The 22,678-nt window shown below is 43.1% G+C and overlaps 2 protein-coding genes across 3 annotated transcripts in view; both read right to left on the bottom strand.

Annotated features, from left to right (window-relative positions):
* zfpm1 (zinc finger protein, FOG family member 1) overlaps positions 1-14,853 on the bottom strand; it is a 91,006-nt gene extending 76,153 nt beyond the window's left edge. Inside the window, exon 1 of one of the 2 annotated variants that reach the window (XM_020704190.2) lies at positions 14,324-14,853. In XM_020704190.2, coding sequence (XP_020559849.1) covers positions 14,324-14,363 — 40 coding nt within the window. In that variant the 5' untranslated portion in view covers positions 14,364-14,853. The remainder of the gene's footprint in view (positions 1-14,323) is intronic. The other variant, XM_011476386.3, reaches the window with a different exon arrangement.
* A 3,119-nt stretch (positions 14,854-17,972) lies between these two features.
* On the bottom strand, positions 17,973-19,031 carry LOC100216002. Its single transcript, XM_004069774.4, has 4 exons — positions 18,938-19,031; positions 18,760-18,809; positions 18,547-18,687; positions 17,973-18,482 (listed from the first exon to the last, which is right to left on the bottom strand). Exons 1-4 carry the CDS (start codon positions 18,940-18,942, stop codon positions 18,055-18,057), a joined length of 624 nt encoding a protein of 207 aa, XP_004069822.1. The 5' UTR covers positions 18,943-19,031; the 3' UTR covers positions 17,973-18,054.
* Between the last annotated feature and the right edge of the window lie 3,647 nt (positions 19,032-22,678).

Genomic DNA, 22,678 nt, shown 5'->3' with positions numbered 1-22,678 from the left:
AAGAATGGCTTGTCCTTTTTTGGAGGACCCAATAGACGAGGAGGCTGCATTAATTCCTAGAGAATTACATTTACGTTGTGCAAGGATTTTGAGACCTAGACTCGATCTTTTTTCATTTCCCCATACGTTTTTGTTTGAGCGTTACTGTTTGTCGTTGCAGTCAATTACATATATACAATGAAAACAACATTAGGTATATGTAGATGTTTCATATATCAAATATTGTCAACAAAGCCTACATCCATGACATGCTCAAATTTACCTGATTGAATTATGTTTTTATACTTCATTTTTAGCTGCTGCCATGTTCTTTTAATTCCTGCAGGATTGCATCTACATGAAAATGAAATCAGGGACATTGAATTAGATTAATGTAACAATTACTTTTAGGAAACACAATTTGCTAGTACTGCTTAATTTCGTAATCCCATATAAACCTATACCACTTGATCAATACAAGGGTAGACAAAAGTTCACTTTTAAAAACACAATTGCATGTATTAATATTAAACTCACCAAGGTTTGCAAGAGGGGGAGGTTAACAAAAAAGTCCTCTAAACATTACCGACGTTAAATGCATTTTTCCCCACGATTGGTTCTGTACACTATGCAGCATTTCATGCATTTACACCAGGAATAACACTTCAAAAGTACACCTAAATATCGCCATTTTTATTTCACTCCTTACGCTATTTAAAAAGTTATTACAGCCAATATTTTATAACAATGATTTAAATGCAAACTTGCGCATTAACTTGAGCAGCTATGTTTTCCCACGCTAACTGTCTCTGTTTTGCAGATGCAGCGGTGTTGCTTTTCTTCCGGAATATGTGCTCATATTCACTGTAACTCTGCAGCAGCACGTCAAGTTCAGCTGGCGAAAAATACGCAGACCTCTTTTTTTCACGGTTGCCATGGTGACTCGTGATATCTGCGCTCCATTGATAATGGCTTCTTATAGTCGCGGTGCGGACGCTAAACTCCGAATCAGTCCACTCAGAGTTGATTGACCTAACTCCGATCAGCTTCTCTGAAACAGAGAACTCAGAGTTGTTAATCTCTCGATTGACCAACTCAGAGTTCAAGTTTAACCTCAGAGTTGGTTGAACTTCCTTTCTGAAACAGGCCCCTGGACATTTTCACACTTGAATGATTCTAGGACAGTGTAAACACTTAATATTTAAACTCCAAAGCCCTAAAACATTAAAGCCCCACTCCGATCATCATTTCATCTATTTTCAAAGCGTTCCCTGTGATCTTTTAATATTGATTATGCCGTTTTTTTTTCTAGGACATAGTTTCTGCAGAGCAGCAGTAGTAGTTCATTAGAAATTAACTTCTGAGGGAGGTGTGGGAGGAACTGATGGAGCAGAGTAAGCCCGCCCCCATTTCCCATCATCTGTTTACACTCTCTCTCGCTAGCTTACAAAAATGGTAAGCAGTATTGGAGCTACCCAGCCGTACGGTTTGAATCCAGATTCCAGCTCAGACGAGGAAAACAAAGACGTACATGGATCTATCGGTCTGCAACGATGCATCAGAATGGAGCGGAGCAGGAAGCTTGTGGCCCGCCGACTGGAGCACCTACATCACAAATACGCTTGTTTTCGTCTGCTTCTTTTTTTTCTTCTTCATGAGAAAAATGCTTCAAGAAGATGTCAAAAACACCCAAAGCACCATTTTAATTGGAGTTGGTCTTTAAAGTAGCAAGTTTGAAGAAAAAAACACAAATTAAAATAAAATATTTAACTGTGAACAGTGCTGCCATCATTTCCCAGATATTTGAGCTTTTAACATGGACATCAGACGCAGGGCTAACTCTCTGTCCTGCTTTTTTTTTCTTGGAGGGGGGGGGCTACAGCTGATTTTCATAATAAAAGCGCTTTAGAAAAGGCTGCAGGTGAATCACAGGTCAGCTAAACTTGAACCTGGTCCTCCTCCCCCAGGAGTGTGAGCTCAGCAGAGGAGGTCTTTGTGGAAACCGTTTTCACCAGCAGCATCAGTGAGGAGCCAACATCAGCGTTCACCTAAAAAAAAGGGGCCCAAAGTTACTTGTTGATGCCCTGAAACCCCCCTCCCTGACAGCTGCCGGACTCATCCACCAATCCTGACAAAGACTCAGTGGGGTGGGGGGGGTGGGGGCACAGCGACATAAGGGAAGGAGGAGGAGGTGAGAGGAATAAGGAGGACAGAAGTTCAGTTGGACAGACAGAGAGCTGGAGAGCTGAAGATAAGAGAGGGGGGAGATAGGGCTGGTGTGTGTGCGTTGGGGGGGGGGCTGTACTCTGCTTGTGTGTGTGACACTTTGTTAAGGGGGGGTTAACAGCAAATGGGTTGGAGGATTTGGATGCAGGGATCAACTCCGTCTGGGATCTGTGGTAAAAAGGTCCACCTGCGTACAGCTGAGATGACTTGTCCGGCCTGAGAACGGACCGTCTGGATCTCCTCATCTCTACCCCCCCATTTGACCCACCTACGTCTCCTCCCACCACCACTTTTGTTGCTTTTATAGCGGCTCAAAGGGCTGTTATACAAGTTTCCTTTCTTCTGCCTCTGGTCCAGACAGCCGCCCTGTTATGATCTTTGTGTCTGTGCCGATTTAACACAACTGTGGCGTTTCACAGGATCTGCAAATGTAACACAATCTGACCGCTACACAATCTTTCAAGCCGTCCTTTCTGCACTTCGTCTCCCTCCTCCAATAAAAAAAAAGCTTTACAAAGGAATAAAGAAATGAAAAGAAGGTTTTCTTCTTTCTGCTGTGCCCCACCCTTTTCTAGACAGAAAGAGCGAGGGAGAAGGGGAAGAAAAAAAACATAATTTATCTGTGTATTATCAAGAAAGGCAGACACTTTAATCAGTCAGCTATGAAGTCAGTATTTCCATTCTTATCTGTCGCAGGAGTGGAAATGGAGAGGAGATAGCGTTCTGGGAGCCCATCGGTGGGCAGGAATGATAATGGGGGGGTTGGCGATGGTGGGGGAGGCAGGGCTATGCTATTGGACCGCTGTGTCAGCGCTATCTGCACCCATTATCAACAGCGCTATCGGGCCCAGCATCAGCCTCGCTGTAATGGGGCCAGTTCAACTTTCCACATTATCATAGCGCCAGGACCTGGTTGGCCGAGGCCAGGGGTCCGGCTGGAGACGAGGGGGAGAGGGGGGGGGGGGGTGGCGGGCGCAAAGATAGAACGAAAGAAGGGGCGATAGGGGAGCGGGAGGGAGAGAAGGTTAAAGGGAAAAAAAGGGAGCAGAGGGTCGAGAGGAATTTAAGGAGAAATGAGATTAAAAGCACAAAAACCTACATAAACTCAACCGCCACACTGCAGACTGACCTCATGGTTCCACCATCAGTCCAGGTCAACACGCTCAGGAGCCACAACCATCACACAATCCTGCAAGATTCCCTTCAAATCCTCACTTTTTTTGGTTTCTGTGCAGACGGTTCAACAAAATGAACTAATTTTAATTCAATCTCAGTGTTGACCATAACAAGGACGTGACAGAGATTTAGGAAACGGTTAAAGAGGTGTTATGCCCCCCCCACCCCCACCCCACCCCACAGTCGCCTCAGGCTGCTGAAAACGATGGACTGCAGCTGAAATGATTGCAGATTTAATCCATCAATTCCTTGGCTAGTCTGGTGTGAGCTTTTTATAGTAAAAAAAAAACTTAAACTGACTGTAGGAATCTGAACAGCTCATAAAAAAAATTCCGTAACTGATTCCTTATTGAGGCAAAAAACTGGATTCTGGAACAGAAATTTAAAGATGGTCATATGGGGTCAGCCTGCTCTGCAGTTAATGCAACTAACGGACCCAACCAACTTAAAACGACACAAACAGGAAGACGAATCCATTGAAGTCCCACTTCGATCATCTTCTGATCTATTTTCAAAGATTTGTCTTTTAATTACGATTATGCCATTTTTAGCCTAAAACAAAAAGCCTGTGTCGTTTTCTAGGACATAGTTTCTGCAGAGCAACAGCAGTTCATTAGAAATTTGCCTCTGGGTTGTGGGATTGGGTTTCAAAATAAAGATACGAGTTAAATTAGTGGCAAAAAAGCAAAGGATGTGGTGAATTATGCTACAAGAATTAAGCGTTTTGATCATAATTCAACACATCCTTTTCTTTTTTCAGCCAACATATTACGTTAAGAAGCTGACAAATGTTTTTTTAATGATGAATGTGCTTGTGCCAAATGGTATTTTAAATAACAAATTAAAAGCCCCAGTTATGTACATTTCAACTAATCGCTAAAAAAATGATGAAAGGGTATAAAAGTAACGAAACAACTTTTTAAATGAAAAGTTACTGTCTGTAAGGTAAATAAACACTAATCAGTGCAGAAAAGTGAGTCTACAAAGATCCCAGAAATGAAAAAATCTTGGATAATCCCAGAGATTAAAAGAGGGAATAACATTTTTCTAATATCTGGCTCTTAAACATTTATTTCTTTTATTAAAGATGTAGTAAGGTTGTGTCTAAATATTTCAGCTGCCACACCTCCATGCAGCTCCTCAAACACTACAGACAGAAAGTCTCGGGCATCTGAAAACACAAGGCGTTTGCTGTCGGCCCGCCCCTGCATTCATCAAAGATGTGCAAAATAAAGCCGCATCCACAACTAGAGGTGAGAAAATGATGTCTCAATACACGGTTACTTTTTTGATCAGTCATCTCCCAAACGTGTGAGTGAATGTTTGTTTTTTCTCCAGGTGACGCTGCCTTGAAGTTGAGTCATGGCAGCTGGACTTCAAACCTCCTTCCGTGAAACATTTCACACGTGGCGAATTTCTCACCATTGACGTTGTGCATCAACGTCACGCGTCGCTAATTAAGAATGATGAGAAACAAACAGCTTCACATCATCACCTGCTGCCTTGAACCAACTCTATCTCTAACATTATGAGTCTCAACATGGAGCATCAACAAAAAATGTTAATCACAATACCTAAAACGCTTCATATTATATAAAAGCACGTTACTACTATCTTTCAAGTGCTTTAATCAAAAGTTAAGCCTCATTTCAAAAGGTTCCGTTCAAGTTAAATTGAAAGAGTCGGCTGCATTTCCTCCAAACCTTCAAAGTAAGAGTGTGTACTCTTTTTGATAATTTTCTAAACCTTCTATTCACAATGCACGTATGGTAGGTAGTCTTTATTTGGGAATGTGAAGTTGTAGTAGAAATTGTAACAATAATGATGGCCTAACACCTTTAAATGTTTTAGTACACTGAACTTATAAATATTAAAAGGGTAGGCTATGAAGGAGTAATTATTTCATAAATCAAGGTTTAAATAATGACACTATAACAATCTAAGAGAAATATCTATTGTAGCAACAATCTTTACTACAATGTCATGTTCCCCAACTAATATTTTGGATGTTTATCTGCCTTGAGAAATAACTTTATCTGAAACGTGTAGCAATGATTATGGTTTAATGTGTTCAAATTATAATCAATGATTTTTACATATTGGTTAACTCCTAAAGTGTGAATCATTCATGTTTACTGAAAAGATGTAAGAATTCTTTCTGAGGGATAATCAATAAGGGCTTGATTTTGTTAATTGATAACTTGATTTGCAATGTGGAGCAATGACATCTGGATTTAATGAAACTGTATTCTGATGATAATTAATGAGTATTACATATCTGTTAGATGGCGTGGGATTCACATGACTGATTAATGAAATCATGAATGAATGGTTTCTAATCAATAAGCACTTGATTTTGTTACTTGAAAAGAATTGATCTGATCAGAACCGGATTACGAAAACTATGCAAAACTATAAAATGAAATAACTCATTAGGGGTGGGATTATATAAACTCACTTCTGTCCACTCCTTTTCAAGCAATAAATCAAACTCTACTTTTACTATATTTAATTGAGCAAATTTGACTTAAATGTGTCTGTTTTTGTTTCTTAGTTTTTTTATTTTTGCATTTCATTATTTCTGCTAAATCGGTGTGATAATTTTTTAATTGTATTGACTACAATTAATGTATAAGGTCCAATAAGACCCAATTACATAAAACAATAGTTGTATCTAAATTCCTTCACTACTTAGTGCGCTATATAGTGCGTTTGCATTTTGTAGGGCTGTTCGAATGTACAATTCTAGAATCCAGTGGCCTAGAAATCTCCCAGAAGCCTCAGTAAAAATAAAAAACAGCAGCTATCGAAGCTCATTAGATTGGTGAAAACGGACCACAATGCCTTGCGTTTGAACCGTTTTTCATGTCGGGAGGATTCAGACGTAGCTTATGCCTGCATTAAAATGTAACCTTTAGCAGACAATGCTGTTGAGTGAGTCCAGAATTCTGTCTTTCACAAGAGCATTCATGTTCGTTCATTAATGTCCAACCGCCACTGGTAGTTAGAGGCCACGTCCCCTCCCTGTTTTCAGTAGCCCGCCCCCGTTTGACCTTCACACTGTGGTGCTTGGTAGACTTGTCTTTTCCCAGCCACATTATTACCGCCTCACTTTATGGGCTGTAGTCGTGAAAGTTACCCAGTAATACCTGATAGTGGAACAGTGGCATTTCTGAGCAGCCATTGGGGCTTAAACATATCTTAAAGGATTTTCCGAAATATTTCCCATCATTCTGCTTTTAAAAGCAATTTGACTCAAAAATGTGCTTCTATTTTTGATGTTTTTTCTCAGTTTTTCTGTCTGGCTGAACTGGAGCCAATCCTCCAGCCCGGTCAGTGTGTTCAGGAGCAGAACACAGGAGACCAATTCATCTCTGTGTCAACAGACTCAGTGGACAAAGTTTATTTTGAATTTGCGTATGACGTTCCGAGTGATAAAAGTTAACCGTCTGTTTTTAGCTGGAGGAGCGCAGACCTGTGGGCAGCAGGTGGTGTCAGCAATAACCCTCAATTTCCTGTTAGGAGTGAAATATTCCGTCACTTTTTGCTTCGCAGATGGTGACACCAGGAGGCGTTTCTGCCGCTGATGATGGCCTGCAAGTGCCTGCAGGGTCAAAAATCACAGCCTTAACGTGAGAGAAGCTCTTCATCCTGCAGGAGTCTCTGACCTGAAACACCCCGACTCTGCATTTAGCGAAGAAATAAAGATGTGGAAAGCTGGAACCAGCTTCAAGCTTCAGTGGCATTTATCATTTCTATTGTGTGTGTGTGTGTGTGTGTGCGTGTGCGGCTGTAAAAGCAGGTCAGGTGGTGTTGTTTGTCCAGGTTGCCTTAACACCCAGAACAGTGCGCTCAGAACAGTAGGAGTAAATGGCTGGTCTTATCAGCGCCGCCGTGGAGGTTCGTCATAACACTGAATGACTCCTAAAGACACACTGAGACGCATGAATCCTCAGAGTCCAGAGTCATCCTGACCGGAGGAGCTGGAGTTTCCCTGCATTCATGGGGTCGTGAATAAGGAAGAGGAGGAAGAGAAGGAGGAGGAGGTCTGCTTTCTTTGGTTAAACATACACTAACATAACTGTGAGCTCAGGTTATTACTGCTTAAGTAAACAGTTTGGACACAGATTTCGCTACCGTGGCTCTGCGTCTGTCCTCATCCACAGAGCCGCCGCTCGGGTCGAGGGTCAAAGCGTTTACGACCGCACCGGGCCGAGGAACCGTAAATCCACCGCCCGGCTGTCCACTGGGTAAACAGCAGAAAAGGGCAATAACTTATCCACACACCAAACACAAACCGGGTTTCCTCTGACAACTTCCCCCTTTTTTCGGACTCCGACCGCACACCAACTCATGCACACTCATGCAGAGAGACAGACACCTCCAACCAGAGCAGAAAACCACTCAAATCAGTAGTTCCTGCTTTCCCCAAACAATTTTCACAGTCTCAAACTGCCGACAACAACAGAAATGTGCAAGTCACATGACCAACATAACGGCCACAGCTTAAAATGTTAAAAACTAGAATATTCCCAAAACTTTTTCCCGACTGACAGTTCCCTGCGATTTGCTGCACTTGTTCACGTGAGCGCCGCCATCACATCTTGAAGCCTGAGATCTCCACACGAAGCTGGACGAGCAGACGGGGTCCCAGAGGTGGTGATGCCCACTTATCTCATCCATGAACAAACACAGACGCTCTCAGCTTCAAACGTCTCAGATCTAAACATCCAAAATGTCTTCCACAGCAGCAGACAGGAAAGAGACCCAAATACAAAACTCTACAAACGCCTTCTTATTTTAGGGTTACTACAAAGTTTCTTTTTTGCTCTTAAAGACCCACTCTGATCATAATTTCATCTATTTTTAAAGCGTGGTCTTTAAAATATGATTATGTCATTTTTAGCAAAAATCAAACAAACTGTGTCGTAGGACTTAGTTCCTGCAGAGCAGCATTAGTTCATTAGAATTTTGCCTCTGAGTTGTGGGCGGGACTGTTGCCGTGCAGTAATTTCCCATCATCCCTTTGTTTACACTCCTGCTCTTGAATAAAATTTGGGTTTTAAACTTAATTTCCTCATAAATGTCCTCCATCATGAGAAAAATGCTACAGCATGTTAAAAAAACACCAAAAACACATTTTCAGGTCTTTAAAGACTTCCATTTTCACGCAGGTGGCATCTGGAACCTTGAAGGCAACCACACCTGCAAACATCTTCACATCATGCAAAGTCAAAGGATACACATATGAGAGTATGTAAGACAGATACCTGCTGTCTTATCCTAAGACACGTTTGTCTGAAGACCAGAGTTTATGCAGAAAAGTTTCTTTTTTTTTTTTTTTTGCAGCTTAGATGAGTGTATCTGATCGTCGGCACGAGAATCATCACCCCGTGAGACCCAATCAGTCACCATCTGCACTCGCTAATATCTGTCAGCAACATCACTGCGCTGCGAGTCGTCCTGCTGATGGCGCCACTTTCTGAAGCTTCTTCTTCCTCTCCCGTTTCCTGAACACTCTTCGCGCCTCTTGCAGAAGAATTTCACACACAAAAAAACTCTGAGATAGTCATCAACTAACAGCAATATTTCCCAACATGTCAGCACAATCTCGTACAAAATCTGGAGCCGCTGATTATTATTTTTTAATTAAATTAATCAATGATGACGCTTGTTAGGGAGGAGAGCAAGCAGGGAGGGGGTAACAGGCGGGGAGAGGGGAGAAAAATGCATTCACACCTATCATCTAATTATACAACAACATTAATCCCATTAGGACTGGAACTGATTGCCGGGCCTGGACCCGGCTGCTCCTGCGTGGGCCTGCTGTTGTTGCAGGGGAGCCTCTGCTGCTGCCTGATAACAACTCCAATCACGCTCTGCCATCTCTATCTGCGCCTGAGATCGGGCCCCGCGGCTTATCCAAAGTTCACATCAAGCTAAAAGCAGAACAAAGGAAGAGTTTAAAAAAAAAAAGGTGGGAAACAAACAGGGGAGAGCCACCAAGGCGCTGCGCGAGTCCTCAGCGTGTGCAGATTTTAGACCTTTTAGTTCACAAAGAACACATTAATCTCTCTGCTGTGCAGCCATGAAAACCCTCCTTCCACACAGACATCCTTTCAAAATAAAAGGCGGTTCCTTTACAAAGTTTTAGAGAGAGTTTGTTTTGTGGAAAGCAAAGGAGGACGCGGTCATGGTGATTTCCTCCCCCTGGCCTCTACAGGCGCCCTGCTTTGCTTTCAGCTGCGTGTTATTCATGCTGACCTCCGGCTGATGTCACAGAAGCCCAGCTCGCACACACAAACACACACACAGAGACCCAATCAGCAGCGAGGATCTGCAGGCGCTTATCTATCTATCATCAGCAGGCCTCCTTATCAGCCTCGAACATCTCAGCGCGGGGCGGGGGAGCAGCAGAGCCGGCTGCTCTGCGGCTGAAAGCACCAAACGCACTCCTTCACTCCCTTTCCTCCTCTGCTTTTAATTATCTTCTATCCAAATAAAAGCATATGACACGCACACATTCAGAATAGCAGCAGTGACATGTAATTACATCCCACCCCCCCCACCCCCTCCCTGCACTGTTCTCCACATCTCCTTCCATCTGCCCACCTCCCTCTCTTTTTTTCCCCCTTTTTCTTTCCTTCTTATCAGCAGCTGCCATCATTCCCGACTTTTATCGTGTCTCCCATCTTAACCGCCAAAATATAAGCCCAGGGATCCAGGCTCAGCTGGGCCGCCGGCCCGGTATCTCCCCATCAAAGAGAGGAGCCGCATCAGGCTGGAAGATCAACAACCGTTGGGAGGATGACGCACAAAAGAGACATAGACAAATATCTATTTGCTGCACAAAACAACCACTTCTCCTCCCAACTAATGGCCCCTAGAAAGGCCTGGAATTAATCCATTGTTGGTGAAGTAAAAAAGAAGAAGTACTGTGGAGGTTTTAGGTTCTTCTGATCTGTCTTACATTTTTTACTAAACTTTTCTAACTTAAGAAAATCTATTTTCAGAGTGCAGGCTTCCAGACAAACAGTGATCTGCATGTGAATTTACCAGAGAGATGGATCTGCAGCAGCAGAGAGTAAAAAAACTCAGATGATGAAGAACCAACACAGGCAGATCTTCCGACAGCCACTTGAGGCAGAAATAAAAAAATACATATGAAAATGGAAAGCTTTACTTTATTTAATTCTACTTTAACAGCTCGGTTTTTGCTTCCAAGATGCTTATAAGCAGATTTTATTACACTAAGGATGTTGCAAGAAAAGTCCTGCATATTTTTAAGTTAGACTTCAGTGAGGTTCTCCACACCAAAAATGCAATTTATAAAAATACGACCATTTTGAGTTTGAAAACAGTTGATAAAAGTGTACATTTTTCATTGACGGCAAAATTCTGCCATTTCTCTTTCATCTTTTTGTAACTAAACAATAAAATTCAAGTTCTATTGATAAAAAAAAAGATAGACAAATATTATTTTTTTCCTGTTCCTTATATACCTTGAAAGAATATTCTCAGCAGGAACACCACTGTCTTCACGCTGACGTTTGCTTGCATGAATTCATCTCTCAGCCTCACCATCAGTTCTTTTTCCCACACCAGCCAGCAGAGAACAGGCTAGGCTCACAAACGTTTGGTTTTTATGCGTCTCAGAAGTCACGTGTGGCAAAACCGGATGGCGGCGTCCGTCCTCATAGACAAAGGTGTCAGCCTGTGGCGCCAAAACTCAACCAGACAACACTGACCCGGCTGGAATTCTTTATATCAGTCAGCGTGGAAAAAGCAACGCAGTGGCTCCTCGGCAACATGGTGGAGGTCAGAGAGTGGCCCCCGCCTCTCCTGAAAGCTCAACAAACTCCTTATCGCTCCGCACTCTCCTATCAAAATGTCTGCCAAATCACAAGAGAGTCACGGGGCTGAGAGGCTGCACCCCAGGCCGGTGTGCTGGGGGTGCATGGCGGACCAGGAGTGCTGATAAAGTCGGCCATGACACCCCTGAGACACATGCGCACAGTCTACACACCCGTTTGGTCCGAGCTTATCAGCCTCTAGGTCTGGAACGCATCGCCGAGCATTGATGCCAGCTGAACAAATGTGCATGCTGGGAGTTCACAGCCTCTTTGAAAGGAGACCCGAGGCAGCAGGAAGTGACGGACCACGAAGTCAGAGCAACATCAACAGAGAGTTTTGACGGACACCCAGCAGGTACAACCACCATCTCCCAGCAGCACGCCATCATCTGCAAAGAGTCGGTCCAGACAAGCGGACAGATTTAACGTCAATCCTGCGTTTCTGAAACAGCAGCCAACAAAATTCAAACTCTTGTCAAGAACTGAAAAGTCATCAAAGTTCTGGCGGATTTATTGATTTTATTGATTAATTTAAATGCTGCACTCTGCGAGATGCCCAAGCTAGCTGCGTTAATTTAACAGCATTTTTACAGCTTGTTGGTGAACTTTGAACTCAGGTCACCTCCTAAATGAGATTTTTAAATAAGAGTTTGTGCAAAATATTGAAAGTAAAGAAAATAAAGGGAAGAAGAAAAAAAGAGATTAAAATCAGAAACCAAATTTGGTATAAAAATACATACATTTTATTTTTAGGCCCATATCGCCGAGCCTAGTTCAGCCTATCATTATGTATCTATATTCTTATAATGCACTACCACTACTGGACACTAGGTCTGGTTCCAGATAACTATAAACATTTCTCCAAGCTTGATTTTAACCTTTAAGTGTAAACAAAACTTTTCGTAGCTAGCATAGGAGTGAAATCTGTCTCTCCTGTGGTTTTAAGGCCCAGAGCGGTTTACAGTCACAGTTCCGTTCACCCACGCACACACTCATTCACACTCTGATAAATGAGTATTCTGGCGCCAACCCATAACCACCAGGAGCAATGTGGGGTTCAGTGTCATTCCAATTGACTGTATGTGAGAACTGGACTCAGTGATCCCTCCCCCCTGGCGTTCCAAACAGGAAGTACCCGCTGGCTCCAAGAAGCCAAAATCCCATAGACTTCTATAGAGAAATAACCAGTTATTACTCAGTCATTCTATTGGTCAGAATAACCTTACTATATAATTCTTACTCTGATAGCTTTTTTAACATTGTCTTCATAATTCTAATCTTTTTTTTATGATATTGTTTGTTTCTTCCTTTTAGGTGGTAGGGGTGTGGACTTCCAACTAGCTCACTCCTGATTGGCAAGAGTGGTTCTCGGACCAATCACTGCTTACTGACTGACTCCAAATGACTCCATGCTGCAAAAAAAATGGTGACGCAAACGACTTAAGTCATTTTCTATGGCTGACGTCAGCCACTTGGTCCAGTCCTCAGATTGAGGTAATGGCCGTGCCTGAAGACACTTCGACCATGGGCGGGCAAGGTGAGAACAGAACCTGCGATCTTCTGATCAATGTCCAAAAGCCTGACTTCTACAAGCAGGAAATTCAGTCCACAGCTGCTACAACTGTTCACCAGTTGGTTGGACAAGTGTTCAAATCCCAGGCGGTCAAAGATTCCAAATTTACAACAACAACACTGATAAATGTCTCCTGTGACAAACCTAAAGTTTCAGATGGTTTGGTTCGGTTTTTTGGGACTTCAAAGAATAAAACATAAGGAAGATTGGGGGGAGGGGGGTACTTTTTTTTTATAGCAGTTTTAGTCCATGTTTGTTAAACGATTTCATCCAAGGTCAGATGGGTGTGAGATTTTTTTTCACATCAATGACAGAAATAAACAACATCTGTCGAGTTTGGACACTACCGCATACTAAAGTCAATTTTTGACAGAAAGAGGATTTGAGAAAGTAGCAAAACAGCCCAAAACAGGTTTTTTGAGCTCATGGGGAGTGCAACCAATCTTGTTTTTAAAGCATAAATAAGACATGCACCTGCTGCAGTCTGGATCTGATCTGGTCACAGCTCCTCGATCACACACAGAAGTGCATTTCTGTAAAGTGATACCATGCAGACTAAACTTCCAAATGTTGCTTTCAGACAGCAGGTTTCTGAGGACACGGTGACACAATCAAAGATGAAACAACCAAACAAAGAGATAAGGCGTCTTCCAGCTGCAGATTGCAAACTTTCCTCTCTGAGATCTTCACTGTTCAGCACATTTTCCTCAAGTCTGAGGGTCTTCATCAGCTCAGGAGTGGAACCGGAAGTCCCAGAGCACCGGGAGAGGTTAATCACAACATCGTTTTTATGCTTTCATATCGACTTTGAACATCAGTTACCACCTGATTAAGCCACACACGTTCTATAAACAGGAAAGGCTCGTCAAGCTCGGAGAGCAGCCGAGCGCCAGACCAAGAAAAACGCCTTTAAAGATGCTAAACTAAAAGGACAAGATGAGGGGAAAAAATAGATCCAATTGTGAGCAGCTATCAGCAGCTGAGATCAGCCATGGGGGCTTATCTGACGCCCCATCTCTGGGAAAGAGAAGTGAAAAGCCGGGTGGTGGTGGTGGTGGTGTGGTGGTGGAGAGGGGAGCAGCCGCGGCCTTGGCGCAGCCTCAGACAGAAAGCAAATAAAAATGAAAAGAAAAAGATCCAATTTTCGCTCTTATCTCGGTTCACATCGGATCGCAGCTTTATCTCAGTTTAGATCGGCTGTTTCAGAGAACACATGACGTTTCCACAACAGAATTAAACAGGAAGCTGCGCTCCGAGAATGGACGTAACCTGTTTACGCGCGGATAAATGAGCTTTTCTCAGAAAGACACTTTCATCCAACAGTAACGGAGAACGTGTGGGCGGCGTTCGTGCACAGAAAGAAACAAAAAAATAATCTATTTATGGCGAAACTAACTAAGTTGTTTTCATGTATACTCAAGCATCTCCAGGTTTCAACTCCAGCCAGGTGCGCGCGGAGGAGCAAACCCACAGAAAGACTCGCGGGGGACAGCGGAACGAAGAGGGACTTTCTTACGCTTGATCTGCCGGGGTTTGCTCTGCTTCCTCCGGGACATGCTGCCTCCACGCCTCCTGTTGGACTCGCTCACGGGGCGGCGGGGAAGCCGTCTGCTGCTCCTCCCGGGCTGCTGCGTCTGTCTGCGGCTCCTCGTTCACAGCTGCGGCGCGGCGCTCCGAGTCCGACCGGCAGCCGCAGGAATCCTCATGACCTGCCGGCGCTACTGCCGCTGCGGCTGACCGGACACTGAGTCCTACCTGTGGCCGCTCACTACTTCACTTCTGCGAATTTTTCCGACCTTTTCCCCCCTGACGTTCCTCCGCTGGCGGACACGCCTCCACGTAGGTAGGTCGTAGCTCGGGCGTCCCGGCGACACCCCCGGTGATTCGTGCGGAAAGCCTCGCGCTGGTTGAACCTCTCAGCTCTGAGGAGGTCAGCGGAGCTCTGCTTTTGGTTTCTGTCAAGTTTCCTCTGGCCGGTCCGCCCCCCCTGGTCCGCCCCGGTCCGCCAGTCCTGCCTCAAAGCCTCGAAGCCGCTGTCGACAAAGGCGGAGCATGACGGCGTAAGACACGCCCACAGCGTCTGACGAAATCAGCCGCTCTGACATGTGATTGGTCCAGACACACACACACACACACACACACACACACACACAGACTGTCAAACCTATTTAGACTGTAAATATTTAGGTTGTAGCTGAAATAAATACTTTTATCTGTTGTTTTTTTTTATTTTTTAAAGACCCATTCCAATGAAATTTGTTTTTTTAACATGTTCTTGTAGCATTTGCCTCATGATAGGGGACACATATAAAGTAAATTAAGATCAAAATTGCGTTTCTGAGTGCTTTTTCATTCAAATAGTTGTAAATCAGGAGCTAATAATAAAAACAGTCTACAAAAATCGTATTTGTGATGTAAAAAATACCCTGGGCAGCCACAAGATCCCTGCTCCGCCCTAATTTCAATTCCCTTGTAGAAGACTAGATTTTTATAAGTCTTTGTTTTCTTCGCCTGAGCTGACATCTGGCTCAGAACTGCTCCAATACTGCTCGTCGTTTTTGTTGCACCGGTAATATTAGATTAGGGTTATGAGGGGCTGTAAGCTAGCAGGAGAGAGTGTAAACAAAAGGATGATGGGAAGTCAGGGCAGGCCTAATCCGTGCCCACAAGTAAGAGGCAAATTTCTAATTTTCTAACTACTGCAGCAACATAATTATATTTTTTTCTATATAAACCATAAAGGCGACTCATCATCTAACAAAAAGGTGTTAAAAACTGTCAAAATATGTACAAATGATGGTTTGCTTGAAGATTTGTAACCCACCCTGCCTCTGTTTATATGTGCTGTTTATATGTGATAATATTTAATACTGGCTGAATACTTTTTCTAAATGAACAAAATGTAAAAAGAAAAAAGGTGTAAACAAATTTAAAATAATTGTATTAAAAAGAAATACTGATATGAATAAGAGTTTCAGTCAAACTCATTGATTTAAGGACATGCAATAACACTCCACCTTACATCCAGAAATAATTGTCTGCACTATTTTCTTTACCCTATGGAAGGTCAGGGGGCAAGTAAAACAAAATGTTTATTTTAACTGACACAAACGGAAGGCCAATTGTCTTTAACCTCATGACTATTCATGCTGATTTGTCCTCTAGAGAACATTTCTAAACCGGAACATCTCCCAACCACTGCATTCTACTGAATTATCCTCTTTTGGAAGAACAGAGAACATTTCTGAGTCATTTTGCCTAAAGAGAGGGGGTTTTGCTTTTTCATTTTACAAGTTTCACAGATTATAAATTATTCACAGTAAAAGCTTAATTTCTGTTCATTTTTTAGCAATTTCCAAATTGACATTTTCTGAGAGATTTTGACATTTTAAATATCTAGAAGATCTCAGCATTACCAGAACTATAATTTCCTTCCAGAGAAATATGGAACTGACATCACATCCTGATCCTAAAATATTATTCAGATGTAGTGTTTTATCAAGCGTGCAGTGTTATTACTTTTACTGCAGTATGCTTTGATTCTTTTAAATGTGATACAGACGTGAGATTAGCCAGGATTTCCTTCTGGGCTGATGGCCGGCTGCTGCAGTTTCCTGTATGGATGACTCAGATTAAAGTTATTGAATTACAAAGGTAGCAGGACAAAAGCACAGGAGTGGTAAAAACTGATGAAAGTGGATTCGATGTAGGTCTGAGGACACGTGGATGTGACTGAATTACCTATTTAAACTAAAATGAGCTCAAGTTGCTTTCATTTAACATGGGGGGGGGGGTGATTTTACGAAGTGATTGAGTGGTTTATTTAGTGTTTGTTAAAGTTTAACATTCTCATTCTAAAAATAAAAAAACAAAGGTTTAATTTCTCAATGAGATGTTAGACAGCAAATTTATCCTCAGTTTGAAGGAGGATGCAGTATCGCAGCGATGAAACGCCATAATGCAGAGTGCAGAGGTTGTCTCCTTCCAATCAGATTTACTGGCGCCATCTAGTGGAAACTCAAGAAAATACCAGCGGCATCCTTCAAAACACCTTTTTTCTAAGATCAGATTTTCATTAAATGTACAGAATTCTGGACTGAACATTAAAAATTTAAATCATTCCTTCAAAGCAATAATTTGTGCTGACCAATTCGTTTTTCGTGCACACAAATTAGCAGTTTTGGCCACAATTTAGTGGTCGCAAATTAGCATTTTATGGGCGCTAATTACTATTTTGTGTGTACAAACTAATTTTACTTTTAGTATTTTAGTAACTTCAATTCCTAATTTGTGCCCAAAAAAAGGCCAATAGTGGCTACAAAATACACATTTGTTCACAAAAATGCTAATTTGTGGCCACAAAATACTGATAAAATACATTTTGGCAACAAAGCTCATTTGTGCATGCAAATTGCTAAATGCTCATTTGCGCACAAAATACATTAATGGCCCAAAAGTTTTAATTTTATAATTGTCATGCCTAGGGCTTTGTAAAAATGACCTTCAAAAAATCATGATTCTATGCTGAAAACCTTTTATACAATTAGCAGAAAAACTGGATGTGCATTTTCCCACACAAGCTCTCAAGCAAAAATGAGTCAGACAACCTTTATCTGCTTTGCAACTTCAGGTTTCTAGGGTTACGTGAACATTAAGCCAAGTCCTGGATTGCTTAGGCGCTAATTAGCAAGTTGAAATCTGAGATGCCAATTTTATTTTAATTCCTGGTCAGCTGAAAGTTGCCTTTTTGAAATCTGGAATATTTTAAACTGTTCTGTAAACTTGACAAATTAGAATACTCCAGAATGATAGATTCCCTTTACATGTACTTCACAACGGAACTTAGAATCCACAGCAGATTTTGCACCACGCCATGCTGCACCGGTTATCCTTTAGATCCAAACAGCAAAGTGGTGCCAGAGCAGCAGAGGGAAGTTGAACATTTACAAGTTCAAGGAGCTCTGACTTGATAACCATTTTAAATCAACGCAAACTTTACCTTAAAGGGAGTTTGCCTAGTTTCTGTAAACAAAGTCAATTTAAGCTAATGGTCTGAACTCCATAATTAGGATGCCTTAGTTTATTCTTTAAAACCCAAACAATCTTAATGTGTGGATCCAAGTTTAGGATCACTGAGTGTTATTTTAAACAAAGTGTGAACAAGATCTTTTGCATTTTTTTTTAATTCTTTTCAGCAGCTCAACATCAGAACCAAAACGTCACCCATGAGTGATGCTCAACGAGATCCTAGCGGCTTCCTTTGGCTGAACCTTTGCCCTGATGAGACTTGCTGGGGTATGGGAACACTGGTTCTTGAGGAACACGGGGTTCTGTTGGGGTGTAGCGGAACTGACTGAACAGCAACCGTTTCTGGTTGTAGCGAGAGCGAGTCTTGAAAGCGTACACTTGATCCTCCTCGCTCACTGGAGTGAACTCTGGCTCCTCCTCATCAGATGAGGAGCTCCAGCTCTCCTGTTCAACCTGGTGCTGGCTGCCTGGAGCTCCAGACTGAGCACCCTGGGAACCAGACTGTTGAGATCCAGAACCAGAGTAGCTGCTGTCAACACTGCCGTAGCTGCCATGACCACTGGACTGTGCTGGTCTCTGATAAGTTGGCTTGGCTGGCTCTTGTTCAGGATGGGAAGCAGAGTACCACATGGGAGGACTTCCACTGCCTGAAGAAGTTAAGGTCACTAATACTTCCTCCAAGAGTTTGATCATCATTTAAGGACACATTACCTCCTGTAGTGTAGGTTCCACTAGTAAAATATCCCGGAGCGCCACTATAACCCGACTGTCCGGAAGGCCTTTCATAGACTGGCTCAGACTGAAGTTGTCCAGAGAATGGAGGATGCCCTCTGGGCTGATAAGCTCCACCTCCTAAAAAGTACAGTTTATTTATATAAAAATAAATGTAAAAACCTCAGAAAATAGTGGAAAGTTAAGACTTGCCTTGAGGAACACAGGTAACAGTTCCAACAAGCAGACAAACCAACAGCACCCTGAGAAGAATCAATTAGTTTGAAAGTTTATCAACAAATTACAGCCAAGGACATACACACCACATGCATTATTAGTTATTGATGATAGAATCAAACATTGGCATCACCCCCAGAAAAGTTTGCCTCACCTCATTCTGCTCACTTGCCGCTGCAGCTTCTTCAGCGTCTGCTCAATAGAAAGCTCAAAAAGCTGAGATGATGCCTCCAACCTGCAGCAGCGGCTTTTATCTGAGAGGGGCTGATTGCTGAGTGGAAACAGCTGCTGCTGCTGGATGAATCCTGTTTGACTTTGACTTTCATCAAAGAAAAAAGAAATTTAAACATAAATGTCTGATCAAAAAATAGGTCTGCTGTTGCAGAACTAATAGCTTTAAAACTCAGACTTATTAAAATGTTGTCATTTTGTGTGTATCCATATCTGCAGAACGGTTGTTTCATCTAAAACCGTTGTTTTGGTGAGAGCGCTACCAGAAAATCATCCATGTGTTTCTAAAATCAAGGCTGCACATGGCTCCCGAAGAGCTCCAACCCTGATGGTTTTCCAGCTAATTATTGGTATCACGATCTGAATCTGGAATTACCTGATCCAGACGACCAACAGCAAATAGGGCGAGGATTTAAGGGAAAACAAGCAGGGAGGGCAGAGCCAGGACACGCTGGGCAGACCGCGTCTCTCGGCTGGCCTGGGAACGAGGAGCTGGGGAGAGGGGGTCTGGGTATCTTTGCTTAGACCGCTGCCCCACGACCCGGTCCCGGATGAGCAGAAGAATATGGATGGATGGATGGATGGATGGATGGATGGATGGATGGATGGATGGATGGTTGGATGGATGGATGGATGGATGGATGGATGGATGGATGGATGGATGGATGGATGGATGGATGGATGGATGGATGGTTGGATGGATGGATGGATGGATGGATGGATGGATGGATGGATGGATGGATGGATGGATGGATGGATGGATGGATGGATGGATGGATGGATGGATGCTCACAAAACTCATGGCTTGGTTCCCTGGACGTCCTGAAGACAACTTTCTATTGACAGTGAAAATGTACTTTTGTTGTGATTTCACTGTGGAACTGAAGGTTGAACAGTCTTCAGAGGCCTCTTCTTTGACTCAAACCTTTCAGGGTCACCATAGCAACAATATGAGAGTAAATGGGGTCACTGAGCTACCCCAAACTGTTTTTGCTTGTACCGAGCTGGGGCTTTATTCAGGAGCTTCCTTCCCCAAATGCTTTTGTTTTTGAATGTGATAAATAACAAGCTTCACTGGTCTGAGTTCAGAAACGTAATTTCTGAACTCAGATGTTTGAAGTCCATTATGTCAGCATGGTGTCAGCTGTACCAAACAGCACAGCTGGAAGTCTGGTAGACTGCTTCTATAATGCAGGCCACAATGAGGGTTTTGTCTGAAAATTTATGTATGTGGCAAGCCTCTGTGTTGTGTCGGAAGTCGGTCGTGTACAGAGCAAACAACACAGGTGAAAGAACTGTGCCTTGAGGTACTCCCACACTGCTGCAAAGCGTTCAGGAAAGGCTGGCCCCCTTTCTGACAAACTGGGGTCTGTCATTCAGGTAGTTCATAATCCAGGAAATTAACTACGGCTCAACTGACATATTACTGAGTTTTTCCTGCAGTATAAGGGGTTGGATTGTGTCAAATGCGCTGGAGAAATTGAAAAACAGCACTCTCACACACCCTCCTTTCTCAAGGTAAGACAAGGTGCAGCGGAGGAGATTCAGGACAGCATCCTCCACTCCCACCCTCTCCCTACACGCAAACTGCAGTGGGTACTGGGCATGTTGCACTTGTGGCCTCAGCAACTGCAGCACTAACCTCTCCAAAGTTTCATCATGAGGTCTATAGTCCTTATTATCCCCAGGCCTTGAGCAGATGAACAATGCATGAGGTCTTCCAGAGTGTTGGTATTATGCCAAGGCGCAAGCCCAGGTTAAAGAGGCGCTGAAGATGACCTCCAAGCTCACCTCTACATGTCCTAAGGAGCCTGAGGCACACCCCACCCGGGCCTGCTGCTGTCCTGGTCTTAAGTTTCTTCAGCTCTCTTCTTACCTGATGCTCAATAAGAGTAATGTAATGAGTTAGAGCTGATACCAACAGTGCAGGTTCATTTGTAGAATGAGGAGGAAATAAAGGGGCAAAGGACGAGGTAGGTGGGGGGTTTGCTGATGAAGCTATTGAAACGATCGTTTAAATCATTGGTTCGCTTCACACTAGCTCCTCCCAATGCAGCACCTTTTAACACCCAGTGATTGCTTTCATTCCTTTCCAGACTTCATTTAAATTGTTTGTTCTCAATTTCCCCTCTATCTTTCCTTTGTAGTTTTCTCTAGAGCTTCTCAGACACATAGAGCCTCCAACAGTTGAAGGCTCTGTCTTCACCAAGGGTGTGTACCTGGGTTGTAGAGAGATCAGTATGTGGTCTTATTTGCCAAGAGGAGGAAGGGGCATGGCTTTGTATGCCTCCTCAATGTTGGCATAGAGTAGGTCAATTGTGTTGCCACGTGTAATACAATCTGCGTATTGAAACATAGATGGCAGTGAGGATGGCAGTGATTAAAGTCCCCAGAAATCACCTCAAGTGCCTGTTTTTCTTTTCACCAAAAGAAATTCACCTGTACATTATGGAAAATGTACATATTTAATGCTTTTGTCATGTGCCGTTTGTGCTTTGAGACCCACTCCGGGGGGGGGGGGGATTTTAACATGCTTGTGGCATTTTTCTGACGGACATACAGAAAATCAAAACTGCATTTAAGTATTTTATTCACATGGTGAATCAGACAAAAAAAAAAACCATTACAATTGGCAGGCCACATGCATCCTGCTCCATTCTGATGCATCCACTGCGTTTTCATCTGAGCTGTCCCAAGTTAATTTTGATGAACCGCTAAGGCAGAGGTGGGCACTGAGGGCCGCATTCCTGCATGTTTTCCAGCATACCCTGCTCTGGCATGTTCTAATTGGCTGGACACACCTGAACCAGGTAATCAGCCATGAGTAGGGCAAGATTATTGGCTGGACACACCTGAACCAGGTAATCAGCCATGAGAAGGGCAAGATTATTGGCTGGACACACCTGAACCAGGTAATCAGCCATGAGTAGGGCAAGATTATTGGCTGGACACACCTGAACCAGGTAATCAGCCATGAGTAGGGCAAGATTATTGGCTGGACACACCTGAACCAGGTAATCAGCCATGAGAAGGGCAAGATTATTGGCTGGACACACCTGAACCAGGTAATCAGCCATGAGTAGGGCAAGATTATTGGCTGGACACACCTGAACCAGGTAATCAGCCATGAGTAGGGCAAGACTATCTGGAAATCATGCAGACACACCGGCCCTCGAGGCCTGGAATTGCCCACCCCTGCGCTAAGGTTACCTTGGGGCTGTAGGCTAGTGGGAGAGTTTGAATGGACTGATGGGAAGCTTACTCCACAAATTCCTGATCTGCAACTCCACAGAATGATGTCAGGTTTTGATTTTTGCCCCAAGACAGCACAGACCAGTGGAAACACTAAAGACTGGAATTGGTCAAGACTTCCGTTTAAGACAGCCATGAGTTTAACAGGGATTGTAAAAGCGGGCAGTTCTAAGTCAACTAGAGATGCCAAAATTAAACAGCCCATTTCATCTCACTGGATGAATGAGGACATTTGATTAAATCTTAAGTTTCCCTTTACTGACACTTCTCTGCATAATTGACCAAGCCCATTGGTGAGAAAAGACAAAAACGAGTTTAGCCTCAAAGTTCAGCTTCTTTATTTACACCTTATTTTTTGGGACATGTATGCCCCAACTGAATTAAACCCACACCTTTCAAACCTCAAGGTTGA

Source organism: Oryzias latipes, chromosome 6 (assembly GCF_002234675.1).
Source record: "Oryzias latipes chromosome 6, ASM223467v1".
Taxonomy (NCBI): domain Eukaryota; kingdom Metazoa; phylum Chordata; class Actinopteri; order Beloniformes; family Adrianichthyidae; genus Oryzias; species Oryzias latipes.
Note: the sequence above shows the minus strand (reverse complement) of the source record. Positions and strands in the feature narration are given on the sequence as shown.